Source organism: Scardinius erythrophthalmus (genome assembly GCF_964197995.2).
Source record: "Scardinius erythrophthalmus genome assembly, chromosome: 15".
NCBI classification, from domain to species: Eukaryota; Metazoa; Chordata; class Actinopteri; order Cypriniformes; family Leuciscidae; genus Scardinius; species Scardinius erythrophthalmus.
The window spans coordinates 38,327,067-38,352,749 of NC_138235.1; the positions used below are offsets into that span (position 1 = coordinate 38,327,067).

The 25,683-nt window shown below is 36.3% G+C and overlaps 1 protein-coding gene across 2 annotated transcripts in view; it reads left to right on the forward strand.

The window, feature by feature from the left end:
- Positions 1-25,683, forward strand: part of LOC308703376 (cyclin-dependent kinase-like 5) — a 71,132-nt gene that overhangs the window by 13,499 nt on the left and 31,950 nt on the right. For both annotated transcript variants that reach the window (XM_081386812.1, XM_081386813.1), the window contains exons 3-8: positions 4,885-4,919; positions 19,578-19,623; positions 20,897-21,030; positions 22,708-22,828; positions 23,731-23,790; positions 24,710-24,800. In XM_081386812.1, coding sequence (XP_081242938.1) covers positions 4,885-4,919; positions 19,578-19,623; positions 20,897-21,030; positions 22,708-22,828; positions 23,731-23,790; positions 24,710-24,800 — 487 coding nt within the window. The remainder of the gene's footprint in view (positions 1-4,884; positions 4,920-19,577; positions 19,624-20,896; positions 21,031-22,707; positions 22,829-23,730; positions 23,791-24,709; positions 24,801-25,683) is intronic.

Consider the following 25,683-nt stretch of genomic DNA (forward strand, 5'->3'; position numbering starts at 1 on the left):
TCACAGCACTGGTGTGTGAGTGTGTGTGTGTGTGTGGGAGTGTGGGAGTGTGTGTGTGTGAGAGTGTGTTTGTTTTTGTGATTTATGAGGACAGAAATGTGTATAATGACATGGGTATTACACTGCTATTAAAACGTGAACGTGATTTATGAGTAATTTCAAATCACTTTAAAAACATACTAAACAATGTTTTATTAAAGATGTAAAAATGCAGAAAGTTTTCTGTGATGGGTAAGTTTAGGGGTCGGGTTAGTGTGTGTGTGTGTGTGTGTGTGTGTGTGTGATGGGTAGGTTTAGGGATCTGGTTTATGTGTGTGTGTGTGTGTGTGTGTGTGTGAGATGGGTAGGTTTAGGGGTCAGATTAGTGTGTGTGTGTGTGATGGGTAGGTTTAGGGGTCAGATTAGTGTGTGTGTGTGTGTGTGTGTGTGTTTGATGGGTAGGTTTAGGGATCTGGTTTATATGTGTGTGTGTGTGTGTGTGATGGGTAGGTTTAGGGATCTGGTTTATGTGTGTGTGTGAGATGGGTAGGTTTAGGGGTCAGATTAGTGTGTGTGTGTGATGGGTAGGTTTAGGGGTCAGATTAGTGTGTGTGTGTGTGTGTGTGTGTGTGTGATGGGTAGGTTTAGGGATCTGGTTTATGTGTGTGTGTGTGTGTGTGTGTGTGTGATAGGCAGGTTTAGGGGTCGGGTTAGTGTGTGTGTGTGTGTGTGTGTGTGTGTGTGTGTGTGTGTGTGATGGTTAGAGTGTGTGTGTGTGTGTGTGTGTGTGTGTGTGTGTGTGTGTGTGAGATGGGTAGGTTTAGGGATCGGGTTAGTGTGTGTGTGTGTGTGTGTGTGTGTGTGTGTGTGTGTGTGTGTGTGTGTGATGGGTAGGTTTAGGGTGAGTGTGTGTGTGTGTGTGTGTGTGTGTGTGTGTGTGTGTGTGTGTGAGGGGCAGGTTTAGGGGTCAGGTTAGTGTGTGTGTGTGTGTGTGTGTGATGGGTAGGTTTAGGGATCGGGTCAGTGTGTGTGTGTGTGTGTGTGTGTGATGGGTAGGTTTAGGGTGAGTGTGTGTGTGTGTGTGTGTGTGAGGGGCAGGTTTAGGGATCAGGTTAGTGTGTGTGTGTGTGTGTGTGTGTGTGTGTGTGTGTGTGATGGGTAGGTTTAGGGTGAGTGTGTGTGATAGGCAGGTTTAGGGGTCGGGTTAGTGTGTGAATGTGTGTGTGTGTGTGTGTGTGTGAGGGGCAGGTTTAGGGGTCAGGTTAGTGTGTGTGTGTGTGTGATGGGTAGGTTTAGGGTGAGTGTGTGTGTGATAGGCAGGTTTAGGGGTCGGGTTAGTGTGTGTGTGTGTGTGTGTGATGGGTAGGTTTAGGGTGAGTGTGTGTGTGTGAGATGGGCAGGTTTAGGGGTCGGGTTAGTGTGTGTGTGTGTGTATGTGTGTGTGTGTGTGAGATGGGCAGGTTTAGGGGTCGGGTTAATGTGTGTGTGTGTGTGTGTGTGTGTGTGTGTGTGTGTGTGTGTGTGTGTGTGTGTGTGTGTGTGTGTGTGTGTGTGTGTGTGTGTGTGTGTGAGATGGGCAGGTTTAGGGGTCGGGTTAATGTGTGTGTCTGTGTGTGTGTGTGTGTGTGTGTGTGTGTGTGTGTGTGATTGATGTCATGGCAGTGTGAAGTAGAGGATAAATAACGAGACTCAGAGAAACAAACTCACGCTGACGAACACGAGACCGGAGGAACGTTCTGTCGCTCTCACAGAAGCCGCTGTAGTTCCACTGAAACTCCTTCTCATGTTCGCTTCACAGAAATAACATAACTGACTTCCAGTAATGATGTTTTGATGAGAAATGTTTGAGTTCATATTGAAGACTTTTGATTGCAGACATTGATATCCTGAGCTGGAGACACCAGTGTTGTTATGGTTAACTAAAACTATTAATTGTTACTTGAAATAGGCTAAAGTTTAACAATTAAAACTTAAACTTAAAAAAACAAAAACGTCCCCTACTTGAGTTAGTCAGTAGTGTGTTAAACTGGTGGTTATGGTAAGGGGCGGGACATTTCCCAAACACACTCGAAGCGCTCAACCAATCACAACACACTGATCCAGCCGACCAATCAGAGCACAGTGTGCTTTTCAGAAGGAGGGGCTTCATAGAGACAGGAAGTAAACAGAGCGTTACTGACAGACTGGGAAGAGAGGAGCCGCAACAATGGAGAATATGAGGAGAATAATCAACATTCAAGCAGGAAAACCTGTTCTAGTAGAGCCTGAACACAACATCTAGACATAATAGGTCGTCTTTAATATATAAACTGAAAATATAAAAATAAAAGCTAATTCAAAATATTAATAAATACTATACTGTAAAGAAGATTTTTTGAAGTTGTAAATAAAACAAAGTTTATTGTAGTACATTTTACAAAAAAATAGTATTTAAGAATTTCTACTTCAAAATGTAATGTTTAATTCAATGTGTTTCTTTTAGTATTTGTGACATTTGTTAGCAATTTCTGAGTAAAAATGGTTTCTAGTGTATGTAGGTATATAAGTATCACTGAGAGACGTGTGAGATTACTGGAGTCTTTTTCTCAGGAGAAACATCTAAAAAGCAGATTCTTCATCACAAGTCTCCATTTGCTCTCCGTTTTATCTCATTTCTGTCTAATTGAGATATTAAAGCTATTTAATGTCTGATTTTTCTTCAGTGCTGAAGTAAAAATCATCCCGATCTATAATAAATGTATTTTCCTTTTCATTATTCATGACAGTGAAGTTATCAAATCTTAACATCTTATTATGTCAGAATATGAAATGGTGGCTCCATCATCGTTAATCATATGAATCATCTTTTTTGGGGGAAAAAAACACAATATGCTTTTGAGTTCTTCTCTACAGTTTTATATATATATATATATATATATATATATATATATATATATATATATATATATATATATATATATATATATATATATATACTGTATATATATATATATATATATATATATATATATATATATATATATATATATATATATATATATATATATATATATATATATATATATATACTATATATATATATATATATATATATATATATATACTGTATATATATATATATGTATGTATGCATGTACACTAAACTTGGTTAAAGTATTTATCTGACAAAATTATTTGGCAAAAAAGGCAAACTACAGTAAAAGCACGTAAAAGTCCTGGCAGAAAGCGATGCATAAGGATGTAGTGTAACGACGCCCACTTCCAGGAATGCGCTAATATTTTGTTGGTAGTACCAGTTTGCAACAATTATTAGTTAACACTAAGTTGTCAATGTAATAATTCGTCGTTACACTACATCCTTATGCATCGCTTTCTGCCAGGACTTTTACTTGCTTTTCCCAAACACTGAAGTGACCTCGACGTCCGGGTTAGCGGTAGCATGAGCCGTCAGACAAGTGTTATTTAAATAAACTCCTGATGTAAAATGATGTTATTTCAGTCAGCGCACACACCTGTATTTACATCCTGTTTTCAGTCGAAGTCCACAGTAGTCGATTGTCGAGTTCACGCGCATAGGTTTAGTACGTACGATCATGCGCCCGAACTCGACAATCGACTACTGTGGACTTCGACTGAAAACAGGATGTAAACACAGGTATTTGCGCTGGCTGAAATAACATCATTTTTATTCATATCTTTCACATCTACTGCAGTCAGATTCACTCGTGTTCACTCTGAAGGAATCACTCACATGACCTGTGCACTTGTAATGACACATCAAGGATGTTAAGAGGCTAAAAGCAGGTTTAGTACTTGCCCCACTGAAGTCAACAGGGTGCAAATTTTAAAAAGAGGATAACACGGTGTAGGCAACACCGATTTTTGTCGTTGTTCTCTGTATTGACACCACTCCAAATTTACAAAAAAATGAGCTCAATGTTAAAATTGACCGGAGTTCTCCTTCAATAGGGATCCACCGATATGAACATTTTGGCCGATACCGATAATTCTTTATATTTGAAAGCCGATAACCGATATATTGGCTGATAAATCTAAAACCAAATTTCTATATAATTTTAACCTGATTACAAAAACAAAAGTCTCACTATTAAAATCCATGTCCCAAACACACAAATATGATGTTCTCATTATAATTTTATAAAGCCGATATGACAGATTTGCGCTGCTTTAAAGAGAAATTATGAGTTATTAACAATATCTATATTTTCCCCATGGTTTCAACGTCAAAATTGTGGCCAGTGAAAATGCTGAGTGGCTCATAACTTTGGAAAACCACAAGCCACTGTGTCTACCAGTGTATCGCCCACCCATCATGAACTCAATGTTGAGCTTAATAACCGAGTCGCCCTGATATACTCTACAAGAGCTCTGTAGCTCTGGACATCGAGCAGGTTGTGGTGAACGTGATTCTGAGCTTGTTCTCGGATCTGTTGTTCGGATGAGCTCAGATCCTGCGGGACTATAGATCTGTGCCAGAGATAGAGCCAGAACCCACAAACACCTGCGTGCCAATTGCCGGATTGTTTGGGCTAAACGCGCTCATGTGAGATTTATAATGAACTGGGCTGATTAAACGAATGTGTTGGCAGCAATTTGTTCCTCGGTTGCATCCCGTCCCGAAGGTCTTAAGAGAAAACAAGATGTTCTTGCGGTTCTCTTAACGTCTCTCTCTCTCTTTGTCAGGTGTGTAAATCAATGCCTCGTCTTCCTCCGTCCTCCTCCCTTCAGTCGCTTTATTCATCAGACACAAAACGCTCAGGGTTTTGTTGGACGGAGGTTTTGGCTCGGCTGCATGAACCTGCTGAGAATCGTGTGTACAAAGACAGGTAGAACTGGGTGAAAGTTTGAGTAAAACCTGTTTGTTTCTCTCTCTTTCTCTGGCAGGAGCTTACGGTGTCGTCCTGAAGTGCAGACACAAGGTACTGTACGAGCTCACTGTTGTTCTCTGGAGAGACTTCAGATCACGTTTTTATGCACACAAGAAGTCATTTCATGTATTTCAGCTCATTATTTCAGCTAATTATTTAAAGAAATTAAAGGATTAGTTCACTTCAAAATGAAATTTCCTGATAATTTACTCGCCCCCTCGTCATCTAAGATGTTCATGTCTTTCGTTCTTCAGATTGAAGGTTTTTGAGGAAAACATTGCAGGATTTTTCTCCATATATAATGGGGTCCAATGGGTTGAAGGTCCAAATGTGAGTTTCAGTGCAGATTCAAAGTCTCTACACGATCCCAGCTGAGGAATAAGAGTCTTATCTAGACAAACCATCGACATTTTATACAAAAAATAAACATTTATATACTTTTTAACCACTAATGCTCATCTTGCACGTAATTAGGTTCAAAGGTCACGCGTGAAAAACTCGTTGTTTTACCTTTTATTCATTTATTTTATTTATAAATGGTGTTTGACTTAGTCTTTGCACGTTCACTTTGTAAACACTTGGTCGGTACTTACGCCTATGTCACGCTTGACCTTTCAACGTGATTACGTAATGTGTGGCGCATCACAGCCAGTGCAAGACGAGCATTTGTGGTTAAAAAGTATATAAATGTTTAAGAAAAAGATGGTTTGCCTAGTTAAGACTTTTATTCCTTGCCTGGGACCCCCTAGGAAACTTTGAATCTGCGATTTGGACCCCATTGAAGTCACTATATGGAGAAAAATCCTGGAATGTTTTCCTCAAAAAGACTAAATTTTTCTTCGACTGAAGAAAGAAAGACATTAACAGTAAAATAAATAGTAAATTATCAGGAAATTTTAATTCTTAAGATCTAATCCTTTAGAAAGTGTAATAATGGAATAATAAAGATTTTTAAATGTTTTTGTTTAAGGTCTCTTCTGCTCATCAAGGGTGGATTTATTTGATCAAAAATGCAGTAAAAAAAAAAGTGAAATAATATTACTTTTTGAAACGGCTGTTTTCTCTGTGAATATCTAGTAAAGTGTAATTTATTCCTGTGATCAAAGCTGAATTACTCCAGTCTTCAGTGTCACATGATCCTTCAGAAATCATTCTAATATGATGATTTGATGCTCAAGAAACATTTCTGATTTCTGATTCTGATTTATATTTACTGATAACATAAACTGATTTTTTGCATGTGTTGAAATGGTCCCGATAGTAACAGGTTTCTGTTGAGTGTCCGTGATGTGACATATGTGCGTTTATCTATTAATATCTCCTCCGGTTATGAGCAGAGCGGGTCCGTATCCCCGCGGCCGTGAGACAGATGGTCCTCAGCCTCGATCTGTTAACACACACACACACACACACACACACACACACACACTCTCTGACCCGAACACACTCGGTTCACTCCATCTGCTGCTCTCACCTGCAGTCTTTTCCTGTTGGACGATGTGATTCTCTCTGCATGTCATGCTTCACAATCACACTTCAGCTTTACTGTTGCAGAGAAATGTGTGTTGATTTCTGATGTGTGATTTATTGACTAGATTCGTTTACATTAATGGAAATGAATCCAGTTTGATTTCGGATCTGTTTATACGAACCCTAAATGTTGCAGTCCGATTCAGATATTCCTATATTACACGATTTCCAAACAATTCTTCAGTGCATGAGCAGTTCCCAGTCGCCACATTCAGATCAAATTTGATTTATTTCAATCATTTCTTTATTTTAATCAAAAAAAATTATTTTTCAAATTTGACTTATTTTAATCATTTTCTTTTTTAAATCAAATTTATTTATATATTTATTTATTTCAGTCAAATTTGACATTTAATATTTTGATAGAATTATTTATTTATTATTTTTTCTGTCAAATTTGACTTATTTAATCAATATTTTTATTTTAATCAAATTCATTTATTTATTAAAATCAAATTTGACTTATTTAATCAGTTTTTTTTATTTTAGTCAAATTTATTTATTTAAAATTTGTTTTGCTTATTTTAATTAAATTGTTATATTAATCTAAGTTATTTATATATTTATTTATTTAAATCAATTTTGAGTTAATCTAATCTTTTTGATTTTAAACTAATGTATTAATATGTGACTTATTAGATTTTTTAATAATGCATTAATATAGTGTAGTGTAATATAGTGTAATCTCATTTGTATTGCTTATTTATTTACATTTTTTTCCAGTTTTTTCTGTATATTTAGTATATTATTATTGATTATTATTATTATTATTATTGTAGCTCAATTCTTTGATGTCGATCAGATTATTTCTGATCACCTTTTCATCCTGATTGACTGAAGTGTTTACATGAACGCTTTTCCCTCAATCCCATTATAAACGGATTATTTAAGTGCATGTAAGCGTGTAGTGGTCTGTGATGCTCATGATTTTCTGTTCTCATGAGCACTCGCCGTAAAGCGAAACACCTTCTGTAATATAATGAATATGTGCAGTTTATATTGCTTGCATGACATTAAATCAGATCTGCAAATGGCTCTTTAAGCCCAAAATGTGCACAAGTGTATGAACACAAGCTGTTCTCGCTGTGCGTGATTGCATTGAAATGTATCAGCACAAGCATATAGCGGTTAACAGTGTAAATTGTCTTCTTCTACAGTCCAGATCAATATGTGTGTGTGTGTGTGTGTGTGTGTGTGTGTGTGTGTGTGCTGCACCTGGCCATTGACATGAAAGAAACCCAGCCAGAATAAAGGGAATTATCCGCTGTATAATTCACACTGTGATCTACTGCCAACAACACACACACACACACACACACACACACACACACACGCTCAATATAGGCTCAAACACTCGGCCAGTGCATTGCAAGCATGCACTCTTTTAAAACGCACTTCACATGTCACCGTAAATGCGTTTTAACTCCCGATTCTTAGTGGATCCGACAGAGAACGGGCCGTTCCTGCTCATGTCCGCTAGATCAGGAGTTTCCACTCTTTTACTTTTAATCATCTAGCAGACGCTTTATAAATATGTGAAAAAATTACGTCATTACTCACTATAGTACTTTACGGTTAGATGTATTGTTTATTTTCATCATTTTGTTCATTTGAATCATATTTATATTTTTTAAATATTTTATTTATTAGATAATTGTATTTATTTATTTACTATGTAATTTTTATTTTTTTATTAAACTTTATTTATTATATATAATCATATATATATTTTTATTATTTTTATTTATTTATTTATTTCAAAGAAATGTATTATTTTTTGTTTTAAATAAATAGATTAGTAATTTTTATATAAATGTGTAATTAATTAGTAATTAATTATAATGTATTTATTACATTTGTCAATTAATCAATAAATTAATAAATAAATAAATTATTTATTTATTTAAATACATGTTATTTATTTTAAATATTTTAGCCAAATGTATTTTAGTTAGTTCAATCTTATTTTTATTATTTATTTTAAGATTTATTTATTAGTGCTGTCAAATCCATTAATCGCGATTAATCACATCGAACAAAAGTTTGCATATACATTCATATATATATATACAAAGTTTGCCATTAGAATTGATTAATCGCTTTGACAGCACTATTATTTAATTCAATTTATACGAGATTCTATCTAAATTTTTCCCCCTTTTTGCGTTTTTTCAAACAGTAATAAGTTCTATTGTTGTCACATGACATCATCATGTTGTTGTTTAATTCGGTCCAGTTAGAATCAAGATCAATGCTATCTTTTGCCCTTTTAAAACACTTACATTTATTCATAGCAGACGCGTTTATCCAAAGCGACTTACAAATGAGAACAATATAACCAACATGGACAACAATATGCAAGTGCTGTGAACATTCCCAGTTTAATCTTTTTTTTTTTTTTTTTTTATAAAGATAATAGATAAAGAAAAGAAGATAAAGTGTTAGTATTAATGGATCAAGTGTTGCCTTTTTTGGCAACACAAAACAATTTTGTGTAAAAATATCTCAGCCTTTGACAGTCCAAAAACAAAAAAATTCAATCTTCTGATTCATTCATCACACTGGAAATGGAAGATGAAGTCAAACGCAGTGCATTGTGGGTGTTTTCTGTTGTAAATGCTTCAGTATCGCATGCTTTGATGAGACTCAGAGCTGATCGTGATGGTAACGCATCTGAAGGTTTGATTGACAGGTGTGTGTGATCGCGTCTCTGCTCACGCCTCATGTTGACATGTCGATCAGAAGCACTTTTCGACTCGCTGGCTTCTGTAATTCCAGGTCGCAAGCTTTCTGAATCATTAGAGATGTGTGTGAAGCTCAGCGTTAGATGCCTGACTAATGTTGACGTGTTAAGTCTGTGGAGTCATCAGGTTCCTCTGGTTATGAGACTTTATAATGAGGTTTATAATGTTCTGATCAAACCCACAATTATAATGAAAATCCCACAAATTATAGTTAGGTGTAGATTATACTGTTAGCCCAGTTAGGTGTATATTTCATTAATATTCATATACATTATAAAAACTAATTATAGGTATGTATTTATTTTATTTTATTAGTTATTTATTTACACTTTACACTATTTTTCCCTTAACATTTTAGCAGTCTTTAAATTTAAATGTTAATTTACATTTTTATTTAAATGTTTTTTATTATTATTATTATTATTATTAATTAATTTAATGTTATTTATTTAAATTTTAATATGTATCTGTTTTATTTTAACGTTTATTTAGAATTAAGTTATTTACATTTAACACTAACTTGTACCTTTAATTAACTAATTAATTCATATTTGTCAGTAATTCATTTACATTATACACTAGTTCTTTAACTTTTCAGCAGATTATTTAGTACCTCTGAATTTAATGGTTAATTTAGATTTTATTTAATTTGTAATTTTTATTTAATTAATTAATTTTAATTTGCATCTGTTTTATTTTAAGATTTATTTAGTATTTATTTACTTCCATTTTACACAGGTTTTCTCAACTTTTTAGCAGATCCTTTAGTACAATTTAAATGTTAAGTTACATTATTATTTAATTTGTATTTGTATTTTTATTTTAATATGCATTTGTTTTTAACTTTGTTTATTTATGGTTTATTTATTTTTTTATGTTTTACACTATTATTCTCTAAACTTTGCAGCAGATCCCTTAAGTATCTTTTAATTTAATTATTTTAATTTATATTTATTTATTTACATTTTACATAATTTTTCTCTAAACTTTTCAGCAGATCCCCTAGAACATTTAATTTTTTTATTTTAATTTATATTTATTTGTTTTTAATATATTTCAGTTATTTTATTTTGTATTTATTTAACTTTTGAGCAGATCCATTTGTACATTTAAATTTATTTATTTTTATTTATTTATTTATTTATTTTTAACATATTTACTTTTTTATTTTTAACTTTTCAGCAGACCCCTCCGTGTCCTCTCACAGTCCCATGTTCCTCAAAACACAATATTTTACACAATAAAAAAAAAAACAGTATTTTAAACAATATTCACTTCAAAACCGTCTCTAAAAATATCTGAGTGCTGGTGGACTCCGGCTGTTTCTGATGATCTGCCAGGTTTGGCTCAGTTAACGGTCCACTGGTGTTGATATATTGGTCTATCACTGATCAGAGTTGATCAAGTTCAGCCTTTGCTTCCTTAAAGCGGTTTCTCATTTCCCACAATGCACCTGTGCTCTCCTCTCCGAGTGAGAAGGAGGTCAACATGTATTCTTAGTCCCAGAGACGGCTCTGCTTGTGTTTCTCTGAAGGCTGTGGCTGGTGACTAACATCAGCTTATGATCAGCAGATGTAGTCGTGCTTCGGCCTGTTTCTCTCCGATCGAGTCTTGACATGCGTCTGAGAGGATTTAACCAACATGAACATCTCGTTTGTGTGTGTTTAATTTCCCTCACCCGATGCGACCTGTCAGATTTAAGCGGCTCCAGACAAACCACAGCCCTGAACACAAACACACACACAAAAATTAATTGTCCATTCTTAACCTGCCATGTTGACAAGCACACTTTTAAAGACGACCCATTACGCCCTTTCTCAAAGTCTTGATGTTGTGTTCAGGCTCTACTAGAACAGGTTTTCCTGCTTGAATGTTGATTATTCTCCTCATATTCTCCATTGTTGCGGCTCCTCTCTTCCCAGCCTGTCAGTAACGCTCTGTTTACTTCCTGTCTCTATGAAGCCCCGCCTTCTGAAAAGCACACTGTGCTCTGATTGGTCGGCTAGAGCAGTGTGTTGTGATTGGTCGAGCGCTTCGAATGTGTTTGGGAAATGTCCTGCCCCTTTCCATAACCGCCAGTTTAACACACTACTGACTAACTCAACCAGGCCCCGCCCCTTTATTATGCGCATGAATTATTATAATGAGGAATATTGTGACGTGTTCGTTCCCGGAAGAAACTCAAGACTTTCAGGGAGTTTAGAAACACTGACACTGATATATTTTCATGCTCAAACAGCAACATTACACACTAAAGAGAGATGAACATGCTCCCACGAGTCTGAGCAACCGAAATCTGCTTAGAAATGTTTGTTTAGGCTGTTGTTCAGTTGTGGATCTCACCCGAGGCTTTTGGACCCCATCCAGTTTAGCCACATCACACAAGCATGTGTTTGTGGAGGATTAATGTTTAACGCTTCTATACCGAGACACCGGGAGAAACCGAAAAAATCACAAGATCAGTTTCCCATGAGCCTCTCTGCTGAACGTCTGCGGTGTCTGTCATGTCGCAGTGTTGCTGATCTCAGATCTGTCATGTTGTGGTTTGATAATGTCTCTCAGAGACTCAATAAAATGTGAATCTACACCATTAAATATGACACAGGCCATTATTATCAGAGACAATCTTCAACCCTGTAACGTAAAAAGTGGTCAGTTGACTTAACTTAAATTATTAAATAAATAAACGTCATGCTTAATCAAAAAAATTAAGTAATGTGGAATTGTCAAGTTCACATAACTTAATTTTTTCAATTAAGTATTACGTTTATTTACTTAATAATTTTAAGGCAACGGGTTTATTAAAATTTTTTAGTTAAGTCAACTGATCACTTTTTACTGATGACGCATGTTCAAATCTCTGTACTTTATTCACTTATACGTTTAGTGCGTTTGTTTTAAAGCTGTTTAAACATTCGTCTGATTCAGTGTTTGCACTGCGGAGGAATGCCTCTCACTGACTAACCTGTGTGACCTCTGACCCCCACGGCTGCTTTCACTGGTCAGATTCAGGGACGGACTGTTGATCGTGTCCTCCATAGATCCGGATGTTTCCGTGTTTCAAACCATGTTTGTGTTTGTGGGCTGATGCTGAACATCTGGACTGATGTTCCTCTAACGTTTGTGTTTGTTCTTCTGATCCTCTCACTCGAGAACTATTAAACTTCAGCCGGTAACTCACATCAAACCAGTATTGTACCAATATTAAATCAATACAATTATTTTTAAATTAAATACTCAATTTACAGTGAATATTACATTAGGAACATTTCTTATTTTGTTTAATATTTCTATTTAGTAATATTAATAATTATTTTTATTATTTTATAGTAATAATCACCAAATATTTTGCCAACTCACGCAGCTCTACAAGCACAGTAAACCTGCAAAAAGCTTTTTTGTTATATTAAACTGGCATTATTATTATTATTATTATTATTTAATTAATAAATACTATTTTTTATTTTACATTGAAGTATTATAAATAAATAATAATTCTAAATAAATATAGTAATATTTCTTATTTTGTTTAGTATTTTTTATTGTTATGTTTATTATTATTATTCATTTAAATAAATAATAATTCTAAATAAATATAGTAATATTTCCTATTTTGTTTAGTATTTTTTATTGTTATGTTTATTATTATTATTCATTTAAATTATTTGACATTGATGTATAATCACCAAATATTTGGCCAAATTGTGCAGCCTTATAAACAAGCACAACTATTATTCCGTAATCAAAACGGTATTATTAGTATTAGTAGTAGTAGTAGTAAATACTCATTTTTTTATTTTACAGTGAATATTACAATAGTAATATTTCTTGTTTTTTTATATTTTTATTTATCATTATTATTATTATTATTATTTTACACTCATATTAATATACAATCCCTACAAACAGCCACAACAAACCTGGAGCTTTTTAAAACAATCTCTTTTTAAATTGCAATCGTGATCCATATGAAATATGTAATTGAATATGCACTGTTCAGAATGTTCAGCATTCAAATGTCTGACTAATGTTGACATCATCATGTTTGCAAATTGTGATTGGCCTTCTTCCATGCATATATTTGCATAATGAACCGTGTTTGGTTTTGTGTTACTTTGCATCTATTTAACGATCTGTTGCTGTCATTTTCATGTGATGAGAAATAAAAACAGAAAACTTTATACATGAACATCTTTTAACAATGCAAAATGCAAAAATAGTTAAATTAGAAGTGTGTAAAAGTCTTTGAAAACAGTCGTAAGGGTTAATTTTTTAGTAGGAAATTTACAAAATATCTTCATGGAACATGATCTTTACTTAATATCCTAATGATTTCGGCATTAATTCTGGGTCATAATTTTGACCCATACAATGTATTGTTGGCTATTGCCACAAATATACCCGTGCGACTCGAGACCAACGTGTCCAACAAATGCTATCCGGCTCAGTGTGACATAGATTTCTCCTCAGTAAGTGTTTGTGGAGAGAACATAAAGTGGGTCAGAACTCTGAGACGAAAGAAAGAAAGAAAGAAAAAAGACAGAAAGAGCTCTTTCCAAGCATCACCTGTTGTAATACACACACTCGCACAGTGTGTCCGTGTCTCAGCTAAAGCGAGCGGGTCACGCTGTCAGAGAGATTAAAATAGCGCGGGCGTCTCGCTGATGTCTCACCACCTTCTCCTATTGTTCGGCTTGTTTTCATCTCATCTGAGCGAGGATCCGTTGGGCTCAGCCAATCAGGAGACGGTGTGTGTGAGAGGGATATGAATATGCATGAAATGCTAATTCCTGTTATATTTAAATGTGCTGGATGGCCTGTAGCATTGGCTCATGTTTCAGTGCTGTGTGTTTAACAGGGACACTGCGCCTCTTTAACGTGAGCTGTGGTGTGTGTGAAGCGCGAGAGCCTTCAGGGTGAGCAGAAACCCTTCTGCACTCCCAGATAAACCAGTTCAGCTCTCACGCCCCAGTCCATGCTCTTATCATCAGCACACACATGCGTCGGGAACTGCAGGACTCATTTATATTTTAGTTTAATTATTATGCATTGATTTATTTATGCATTTATTGGTTTATGCATTTATTTAGTATTTTGTAGTTTCATTTGATAGTTTTTGTTTGTATAATTTATTTTATTTTATGGTTAGTTGCTTTGATTCTGGTTGTCACTATTGCTGTACAAATATTTTTCATTAATATATATGTAACATTAATAATGTTACACAAAAGTAATGTTGACCAGTGCCTCAGTTAACTATCTGAACTATTACATCCTTTTCTGGATTCACTGCATCATAGAAAGATTTACATTTTTAATGATAGTTTTATGTGTTTTAGAAACAACTGAATCGATGATTTAAGATGATCTATGATCTATGTTTGTTAATTTTTTTCATTCTTTGTTGTTGCTCTGAATATTTTCTAAATATTTCCAATCAGAGTAGACCAATCACAACAGACTGAGTCATCTGACCAATCAGAGCAGAGTAGACCAATTACAACAGATTGGGTCATCTGACCAATCAGAGTGGAGTAGACCAATCACAACAGACTGGGTCATCTGACCAATCAGAGTGGAGTAGACCAATCACAACAGACTGGGTCATCTGACCAATCAGAGTGGAGTAGACCAATCACAACAGACTGGGTCATCTGACCAATCAGAGTGGAGTAGACCAATCACAACAGACTGGGTCATCTGACCAATCAGAGTGGAGTAGACCAATCACAACAGACTGGGTCATCTGACCAATCAGAGTGGAGTAGACCAATCACAACAGACTGGGTCATCTGACCAATCAGAGTGGAGTAGACCAATCACAACAGACTGGGTCATCTGACCAATCAGAGTGGAGTAGACCAATCACAACAGACTGGGTCATCTGACCAATCAGAGTGGAGTAGACCAATCACAACAGACTGGGTCATCTGACCAATCAGAGCAGAGTAGACCAATTACAACAGATTGGGTCATCTGACCAATCAGAGTGGAGTAGACCAATCACAACAGACTGGGTCATCTGACCAATCAGAGCGGAGTAGACCAATTACAACAGACTGAGTCATCTGACCAATCAGAGTGGAGTAGACCAATCACAACAGACTGGGTCATCTGACCAATCAGAGTGGAGTAGACCAATCACAACAGACTGGGTCATCTGACCAATCAGAGTGGAGTAGACCAATCACAACAGACTGAGTCATCTGACCAATCAGAGTGGAGTAGACCAATCACAACAGACTGGGTCATCTAACCAATCAGAGTGGAGTAGACCAATCACAACAGACTGGGTCATCTGACCAATCAGAGCAGAGTAGACCAATTACAACAGATTGGGTCATCTGACCAATCAGAGCGGAGTAGACCAATCACAACAGACTGAGTCATCTGACCAATCAGAGCAGAGTAGACCAATTACAACAGATTGGGTCATCTGACCAATCAGAGTGGAGTAGACCAATCACAACAGACTGGGTCATCTGACCAATCAGAGTGGAGTAGACCAATCACAACAGACTGGGTCATCTGACCAATCAGAGCAGAGTAGACCAATCACAACAGACTGAGTCATCTGACCAATCAGAGTGGAGTAGACCAATCACAACAGACTGGGCCATCTGACCAATCAGAGTGGAGTTGACCAATCACAACAGACTGGGTCATCTGACCAATCAGAGTGGAGTAGACCAATCACAACAGACTGGGACATCTGACCAATCAGAGCAGAGTAGACAAATCTCAACAGACTGACCAATCTGACCAATCAGAGTGGAGTAGACCAATCACAACAGACTGGGTCATCTCACCAATCAGAGTGGAGTAGACCAATCACAACAGACTGGGTCATCTGACCAATCAGAGCAGAGTAGACTAATCACAACAGACTGGGACATCTGACCAATCAGAGCAGAGTAGACAAATCTCAACAGACTGACCAATCTGACCAATCAGAGCAGAGTAGACCAATCACAACAGACTGGGTCATCTGACCAATCAGAGTGGAGTAGACCAATCACAACAGACTGACCAATCTGACCAATCAGAGCAGAGTAGACCAATCACAACAGACTGACCAATCTGACCAATCAGAGTGGAGTAGACCAATCACAACAGACTGGGTCATCTGACCAATCAGAGCAGAGGAGACCAATCATAACAGACTGACCAATCTGACCAATCAGAGCAGAGTAGACCAATCACAACAGACTGACAAATCTGACCAATCAGAGCAGAGTAGACCCATCACAACAGACTGAGTCATCTGGCCAATCAGAGCAGAGTAGACCCATCACAACAGACTGAGTCATCTGACCAATCAGAGCAGAGTAGACCCATCACAACAGACTGGGTCATCTGGCCAATCAGAGCAGAGTAGACCAATCACAACAGACTGAGTCATCTGGCCAATCATAGCAGAGTAGACCAATCATAACAGACTGACCAATCTGACCAATCAGAGCAGAGCAGACCAATCACAACAGACTGGATCATCTGACCAATCAGAGCAGAGGAAGCTCTCAGAAAGGTGGGGTTTAGAAAGACTGAATCTTCAAACTGTTTTTAAACTCGAGTAAAGAGCTGATGCTGCAGGGTAGATTATGAGAAAATGAAAGTGTTTTTTGACCTTGGGTGCATGTAAACCGATTATAGGAGACTCCAGAACAAAATTAGGAACCTTTTAAATCTCTCGCTTTCCATTTCTCTCAGTGTCATTTATGTAAATGTATGTAAATCTAATATCTGTGTACATGTGCAGCAGATCCACAAATAGCTTTCAATACAGAATATATAACCATCCTCTTCTCACATCCCGTGTCCTGATGACTGTTGTGTTTTTGCATGTTTTTGCATGTGTTCCCTGTGTTTCTTCCATTCGTCTGTCCTCATTTCAACTTCCTGTTGTGTGTCGGTCTCTAACAGACTCATGCTGGGCTGAGTTAGTCATTAATCAATGAAATCCTCGTCTATTGTGTTATGAAGAAGTTTTCTGGTGCTTTTTCAGTTGTTTTTGAAGCTTGACAGCCCAAGTGCTTATTTACTTTCATTACACAGAAACAAGCAGCAAGGACACCAGCGTTAGACCTTCATACATCCACCTGAAAACTTGTTCTTTTGCCGTAACAAAATAAATGTACGCTGTCACGAGTCACGACCACAGACACGAAACAGAGAAGGAGAAGCAGGGGTCAGAGGTCACTGAGGAGCTGTCACTCACTCTCAGAATGAAGAGCAAAAAAAATCAAGACATCTGGAGAAATGGTTGAAGGCCAATAAATACAATCAGTTTTAATTTGACATATTTGCTTATTACTTTTGACCACTAGGTGGCGCTGACACCAGATTGATCTGGTGTGTTCAATGTTGGGTGACAATTAATTGGGTGACACACAGTTTGGTGTCAGTGTGTCAAATCTTTCCTGAGATACAGCTTCAGATGCAGTTTGGCATTATGCCATCAAATTTGTTAATGCGGTAAATGAAAACGGTATTGACAGAGTGGAGTAGACCAATCACAACAGACTGGGTCATCTGACCAATCAGAGCAGAGTAGACCAATCACAACAGACTGGGTCATCTGACCAATCAGAGCAGAGTAGACCCATCACAACAGACTGACCAATCTGACCAATCAGATCAGAGTAGACCAATCACAACAGACTGACCAATCTGACCAATCAGAGCAGAGTAGACCACGGTATCGACTATCGCCACGAAAAAGTAGATTTTCAAAATGGCGGTTGGTATGGCAAAATAGGTATCTATTTTCTCGGCATGAGCCAAGGAATCTATTAAGACAAGTTTCGTTACAACAGGCTAATTTAATCAAAAGTTTTTGCCATTTTTTAAATCTCATTATAACCTTTGACCGCATGGTGGCGCTGTCCTGAAACTTTTTTGAGTAAATTCGACACAAAGCGCATTTTCTTCACACACAGTATGAGTTGCAATCTGACATGTTTTTCCACACCTTTTGATTGACAGGATACAATATAGATTTTTATTTTTATTTTTTTTATTACCTGATAAATCAGTGCAAAAGAAATGTTTTGTGAGCATCAAATCATCATATTAGAATGATTTCTGAAGAATCATGGGACACTGAAGATTGGAGTAATGATGCTGAAAATTCAGCTTTGATCACAGGAATAAATTATTATTTTTAAACATATTCACATAAAAACAGTTATTTTAAATTATAATAATATTTCACAATATTACTGTTTGTTTTGTATTTTTAATCAAATAAATGGTGTGCAGAAGAGACTTGTTTCCAAAAAAATTTTTTTTTTTTTAAACGCACCCCGATCCCAAACTTTTGAACGGCAGTGTATATGTATTAAAAGATGTAGCAGTGTGATTTATTAAGCATGAATGTGCCGTCATCAACGTTTGCAGCACCTGTGATCAGTGTCTGTTTAACATACTGTATGCAAACACACATTTCTGAACACCTAACTGTGCTTTTGCATGTTCCTCAGTGTCAGTGAGATTTATTTCAGCTGTGTGTGTAAGAGTTTTACACTGAAGTGTGAATCTAGAGCACTGAAAGATGCTGGGAGGATATAGAGACACTGAGAGTGTAAAATAGGCCAGAGAGAGAGTGTGTGTGTGTGTGTGTGTGTCGAGTCCTTTAGTTCTCCTCAACACACATTCACAGGGTCCAAAATGCCCGCCAACTGTATTGTGAGTGTAAATGTGCTCTGCTGAGTGTGTAACTGCGACTCATTTCCTCTCCATATGTTGGTAACCATATGCTAATCATTTATTAGGAATATGGCTTTAATTGAACTGTAAGAACAACAGTGACGTGAGCAATGACGTCATCCATCAGCAGAAGTTTATCTAGATGAAGTCAACTAGCATTAAAAAATACAGTAAAAAAAGTGAAATATTATTACAATGTAAATCATCTGTTTTCTATGTGAATATATAGTAAAGTGTAATTTATTCCTGTGATCATTTCAGCATCATTACTCCAGTCTTCAGTGTCACATGATCCTTCAGAAATCACTCTAATGATGATTTGATGCTCAAGAAACATTTATGATTATTATTAGTGTTGGAAACAGTTGTGCTGCTTCACATTTTTGTGAATATGCATTTTATTTTCAGGATTATTTGATGAATAGAGAGTTCAAAAGAATCTTTGAAGCATCACAATAAAAAAAAAATATTAACCCCAAACTTTTGAACTGTAGTGTATGTGAAATATTCCTCACAATAAGCAACAAAAAATTAAAAGTAGTCTGACACTTGCGGTTTGTTACACATATGTGGTGAAAAAAGCGCTAAATAATCCAAAAATGTGCTTTTTTTTTTTTTTTATAATGCATAATACAGTATTTCTAGCTGGGAGATGTTTTGGTTCAGCGCTGCTCGAACTCTTCAGTGAAGCGTCTTGATCTTGTGTTTTACTCTTTCTCTGTTGCAGGAGACGAATGAAATCGTGGCCATTAAGAAGTTCAAGGACAGTGAAGGTGAGTCTCCTGGGTCTTAAACAGCTCGTGTCATTCAGGACATCAGCGATCTTCAGCTGAACTCGTTTACTCATCACCGCATGAAAGACCACCAAACCATCCTGATGCAGCTCCTCATGAATATTAATGAGACGCGCTTATATCCAAATAATAATCTCAACATGTATTGATCTGAAGAACAAATTTATAGAATAGCATGTGTTCTATAAGCAATCAAAATAATAAACAGGTTTAACTTAAAGTTAGGATTAGAAATTAATATGCATGGAATGTTTTTAAATAAATAAGTTGTGCATTAAAGTTACATAAACACGCATCTTTATCTTTGTGTTCGGTTCCAGTGTCACTTTCAGGGTTATTATCGTTAGCTAAAACTAATTTAAAACATTTTTTTTAACTGAAATAAAGCTGTAATTAAATAAAATATAAATATTAGATGTGAAACAAACTAAGAGAACATTAGAAATGTTGAAAAACTTATTTAAATAAGTTTAAGTTTAACCACTAAAATTACTAACAGTAAATAAAAAACTAAAGCTGAAAAAAATAAATGTATATTCTCTTTCTTTCTTTCTTTCTTTCTTTCTTTCTTTCTTTCTTTCTTTCTTTCTTTCTTTCTTTCTTTCTTTCTTTCTTTCTTTCTTTCTTTCTTTCTTTCTTTCTTTCTTTCTTTCTTTCTTTCTCCTAAAATTTACACTAAAATGAACAAGAAATTGAATAAACAAGAATAAAAGCCCATTCAAAATATTAATAAAAAAACTTTAATAGTATATAAATAATACTAAAACAACACTGGTTACCTTTAAGAGTAATGTTACTTTGCTTTACAACTGATAACAAGTAACAAATACATTTATTTCTTTTTTTTTAAGTAACAAATGACTTTCTAGGTTGTGTTACTTGTTCTAGCTCTACTTCAGAAACGAATGCATAAAAAAATCAATCCCAGGAGGCACTCGAGTAATTCGTTTTTAGAAAAATATAACAAGCTTTTATTCTTTCATGGCTTAGATTTTAAAAACAGTAGACAAGCAACGGCACACGGACGCGTCGCGGCCACTAAGCCTTCATCGGGGTGTGTTACTGTGACTCTGAAGTCTGATACTGTTTTGCTATTAGCTTTGCTGTTTTTATTTGTGTTTTATGTGTTGTTATGCAGGAATTATTTTCTCATAATTTATCTGGTTGTTCTGTAAAGCGCTTTGGTCAGCCTAGTGGCTGTTGTAAATGTGCTGTATTAATAAAGTGAAGTTGACCTTGGCTGTGTCTTCAGAGAATGAGGAGGTGAAGGAGACCACCATGCGGGAGCTGAAGATGCTCCGCACGCAGCAGGAGAACATCGTGGAGCTGAAGGAGGCGTTTCGGCGGCGGGGGAAACTCTACCTGGTGTTCGAGTACGTGGAGAAGGTGAGACGAGACTCTGGAGGTCTTCAGCCGTGCTCTTCTGATGGGGCTGGATAAACGGAGAGTTCACCCAAAAATCATTTATTTTAATTAGCCCATGATTTACTCACCCTGAACTCATCCTTGGTGTAAATGATATTCTTCTTTCAGACGAATACAATCTGAGTTATATTAAACAATGTCCTGGCTCTTCCAAGCTTTTCTTTTGCTGTACGCCAGGCACGGCGCCAGGATTCCAGTTTTGGATGGGCCAGACCAATTGTGGGTGGGCCTTAAATTAAAAACGTTAAATAAATAAAAAAACGTTATCCAATCACTGCTTAACCTAATAAAAAAATATTGACTAATATAGCCTACTGTTATATTATCTGTGCGTATACATAATATAGATTTTAATAGCTTGATACTCTTTAAATATTTTGTTGCACTGTAAAAAGACTCTTAAGGTATAACTTAACTAAAGGTACTACCACTAAAGGTATATCATTGCTAGGCGTCTTCAGGGCTATCATCCACTCGCGAGGCAGAGGCGCTGAAGACAGAGGCGCTGGCGCCCTCCTAGCAACGGCGCTGTTTTTGGTAAAACATGATTTTGACGACTTCATTAAGTTTTATTTTATAGAAAACTCTTTGTAAAAGATTTTCGTTTTGTTTTAATTGTATCTTAATTTTGATCAATGTTTTATCAATCAATTGCCTGTATTTAATAAATAAGAAGCAAATATATAGCAGACAATGTAAAAAGGCGCCAACACGATCACTTGCATTTCACATGAACTGGAGGTTGCCGAAACTCAGCTTGTGCCTCACAGATTTTAGAAATATAGGCTATCTATTATAGAAAGCTTGAAATGTCTACTTTTAAACTAAAATATTTAAAACCAAATCTGATTATGTAATTTATATGAAATGTGCATTTCGCTCTGGCGTTCATGGCGAGTCCGCAATCTCCGCATCGTCAACTTCATCTTTGCAGCGACACAGAAAACAACAGTTTATTACTAAACAATTAAATGTCTCTTTGCTAATTTAGACACATTCATAATCATTACTTTAGCCGGTTTATTATCATGTTGGCTATAGCCTATTTAAGTAATTAAATTAATATAAAGGGGTGATTTGTCCACGAATGGCTTAAATGAACAACTACTAGTCGACTAGAAAAAAATAATTAGTCGGAGGCAGCCCTTATTCCACATATTTTCGAACCAGCAGGCCATTCTGGGTTGAGCGAGCGACCCTGTGTAATGAGTGCTCTGATCGGAACAAAATCGAACCACTGTCTGCTGAACTTCAGCAGAAACTTCAAAATAGATGCACTTATGATGGATAGATGCACTTTTATGATGATAGATGCACTTTAATGGACTTCAAAAAATATACCCATTCACTGCCATTATAAAGCTTGGAAGAGCCAGGACATTTTTTAATATAACTCAGATTGTATTCGTCTGAAAGAAGAATGTCATATACACCTAGGATGACTTGAGGGTGAGTAAATCATGGGCTAATTTTTATTTTTGGGTGAACTATCCCTTTAAAGGTGTGTGTGTCTGTTTGTGTGTGTTTGTGTGTGTGTGTGTGTGTGTGTGTGTGTGTGTGTGTGTGTGTGTGTGTGTGTGTGTGTGTGTGTGTGTGTGTGTGTGTGTGTGTGTGTGTGTGTGTGTGTGTGTGTTGCAGAACATGCTGGAGCTGCTGGAAGACATGCCGAACGGAGCTGCGCCTGACAAGGTCCGGACGTACATCTACCAGCTGATCAAAGCCATTCACTGGTGCCATAAGAACGACATCGTACACAGAGGTGCGAGAGCCCTGGAATAAAGTCAATTATAATTTTAGAATATCACTCCATTTTATTCTTCATACACAGAGGTGTGAGACCACCTGTAATCATTTTTTTTAATAAAACATAAAAATATATTATATTTTCATTATTTCACTTTAATCATCATCCAGACCACCTGTAATAAAATCAATTATATTTAAAAAATATATATTTAATTATATCATTTAATTCTATTCTTGATCCACGGAGGTTTGAGACCACCTGTAATGAAAGAAAAATAATGAAAAAATGTAATTATATATATATATATATATATATATATATATGTGTATATGTGTATGTATATATATATAAATGATTATATCATTTCATTTTATTCTTCATCCACAGAGGTTTGAGACCACCTGTAATAAAAATTTTTTTTTTATAAAAACATATATATATTATTATTAACATATATATATATATATATATATGTATATACATATTATATATATATATTATATATATATATTAAATAAATAAAAAAAGTCTCTTATATTTGAATCATATTATTTCATTGTAATCATCCTCCACAGAGGTGCCAGACCACCTGCAATAAAATTAATTATATTTTTATAAAATAAAAGATAAAATCATTATTTAATAAAATTATATTTTTATTATATTGTTTAATTTTAATCATCATTCATAGAGGTCTCAGGCCACCTGTGATAAAATAAATAAAGAAAATATGTTTTAATAAAATAAAAAAATATATTTTAATTGTATTATTTAATTGTAATCATTATCCACAGTGGTGCAAGACCACCTCTAATAAAAAAATAATAATAATACTTTTTTATTTTCATTATAATATTTAATTTTAATTATTGTCCACAAAATTACCACCTGTAATAAAATATGTCTCGCTTTAGATATCAAGCCGGAGAATCTCCTCATCAGCTCAGATGACGTGCTCAAACTGTGCGACTTTGGTGAGTTTCTGCGGTCATGTGATCGTGAAGCACCAATCATCGCCTGATGCGCATCACAGGACTGTGTGCATTGGCCACACCCACACTCTATGCAAATCATATGGGTGGAGTGAATCCTGATTAGCATTCTGTCCCGTATCAGACTTATGTATGGTGTGTGTGTGTGTGTGTGTGTGTGTGTGTGTGTGTGTGTGTGTGTGTGTGTGTGTGTGTGTGTGTGTGTGTGTGTGTGTGTGTGTGTGTTTGACTCAGCGAGATAACAGCAGATCGTCTGTCTCTCACTCCAGACTCGCTGTGAGACACTCAGGCTGTTCTCCATTCTGGACATGCTCTCATTGTTTTATTGGGGAAAGAAGCCGAACACACACACACACACACACACACACACACACACACACACACACACACACACACATGTTCTGTGCTGCTAAAATCATCACGTATGACAGAAAGATCACCAATAACATCTCTTTTATGTCTCTCCCGTGCTCAGATTTGCTCCAAAGTCAGCAAAAGTCAGAGATCTTAATATGAACTCAAATATTTCTCATTAAATTAACTGAGTTGCGAAAGCATAAATAGATGGAAAAAACTACAGGAAACATTAGAAATGTTGAAGCACTAGAGTTGTTAACTGTAAAAAAAAGAAAGAACTCAAACTGAAATAAAAAATATAATAAACTTAGATAGTAATATTTAAAAAGCCCATAAGGGGACATGTGGTGATAGAAACAAATATGTGACGGAGGAAAAATAATATTTCAGTGTTTTTGAGCAGAGTTGGTAAATCTGAAACAGACACACGTGAGATTACTGGGGGTTCAGGCGAGTCACCTGAGAAGCTGTAACTGATGCGGATATGCTAATCAGGGTTTCCTCCAATCAGACGCTCTCTGAGATCTTGTGGTTCCTCTGGCAGGTTTTGCTCGGGATCTTTCTGAAGGAACCGATGCGAACTACACTGAGTATGTGGCGACCCGATGGTACCGCTCACCAGAACTGCTGCTGGGGTGAGTGTGTGTCCAACCGCACGCGCACACACGCTCTCTCACACACACACACACGCATGCACACACATGCACACACACACTCACAGACACACACACACACACACACACACACACACACACACACACACACACACACACACACACACACATTCACACACTCAGACAGACACACACTCACTCTCATAGACACTCACTCGCACACTCACACACTCTCACACACACACACACACACACACACACATACATACACACACACACACACACACACACACACACACTGACACACACACAGGGGAACTGAGTGTGTGTCATGATCTGCGTCTGTCCTTCTTCAGGTTAAGTCATATTCATGAATCAGTTTGCCATCAGTTATCAGAAGATGAAAGCGATGTCTTTGTCGTATCAGTTCAACGTTTAAGGGATTTCCCATGACTGGCGTCTATGAATCAGAAAGAGCTTTATTGCTGTAACGAAATTCAGATTTTACGGGAAGAAGGAGGCGGGAACCGGCGAACATTCAAACAAATGATTTAAATGATAAAAAATAAATCAACAACAAAACGAAAGTAAAAGACAGCAGCCCCTCACGGACGACTGCGGTCACAATGAAACGAAACGAAACAAAACAAAACATGAGTTCAGGCCTGTCCTCTCGTCGTCGTTCCTCCTTTATGAGAGATACGAGACCGGTGAGAGATACGAGACCAGTGCGTCTCGCAGGTGTCGCTCATCAGAGTAATCACGCCACCGGCCTCGTGCCGCTGCCTCACGGCCCTTCAAAACTTCAAAATCAATTTCATTTCCTTTCGCATTGTTAGTAGAACTATTGGCAGAAGTATCCGGATTTTGGCGTGTTCGCACTGCAGAAACTAGGAGCGAGTTT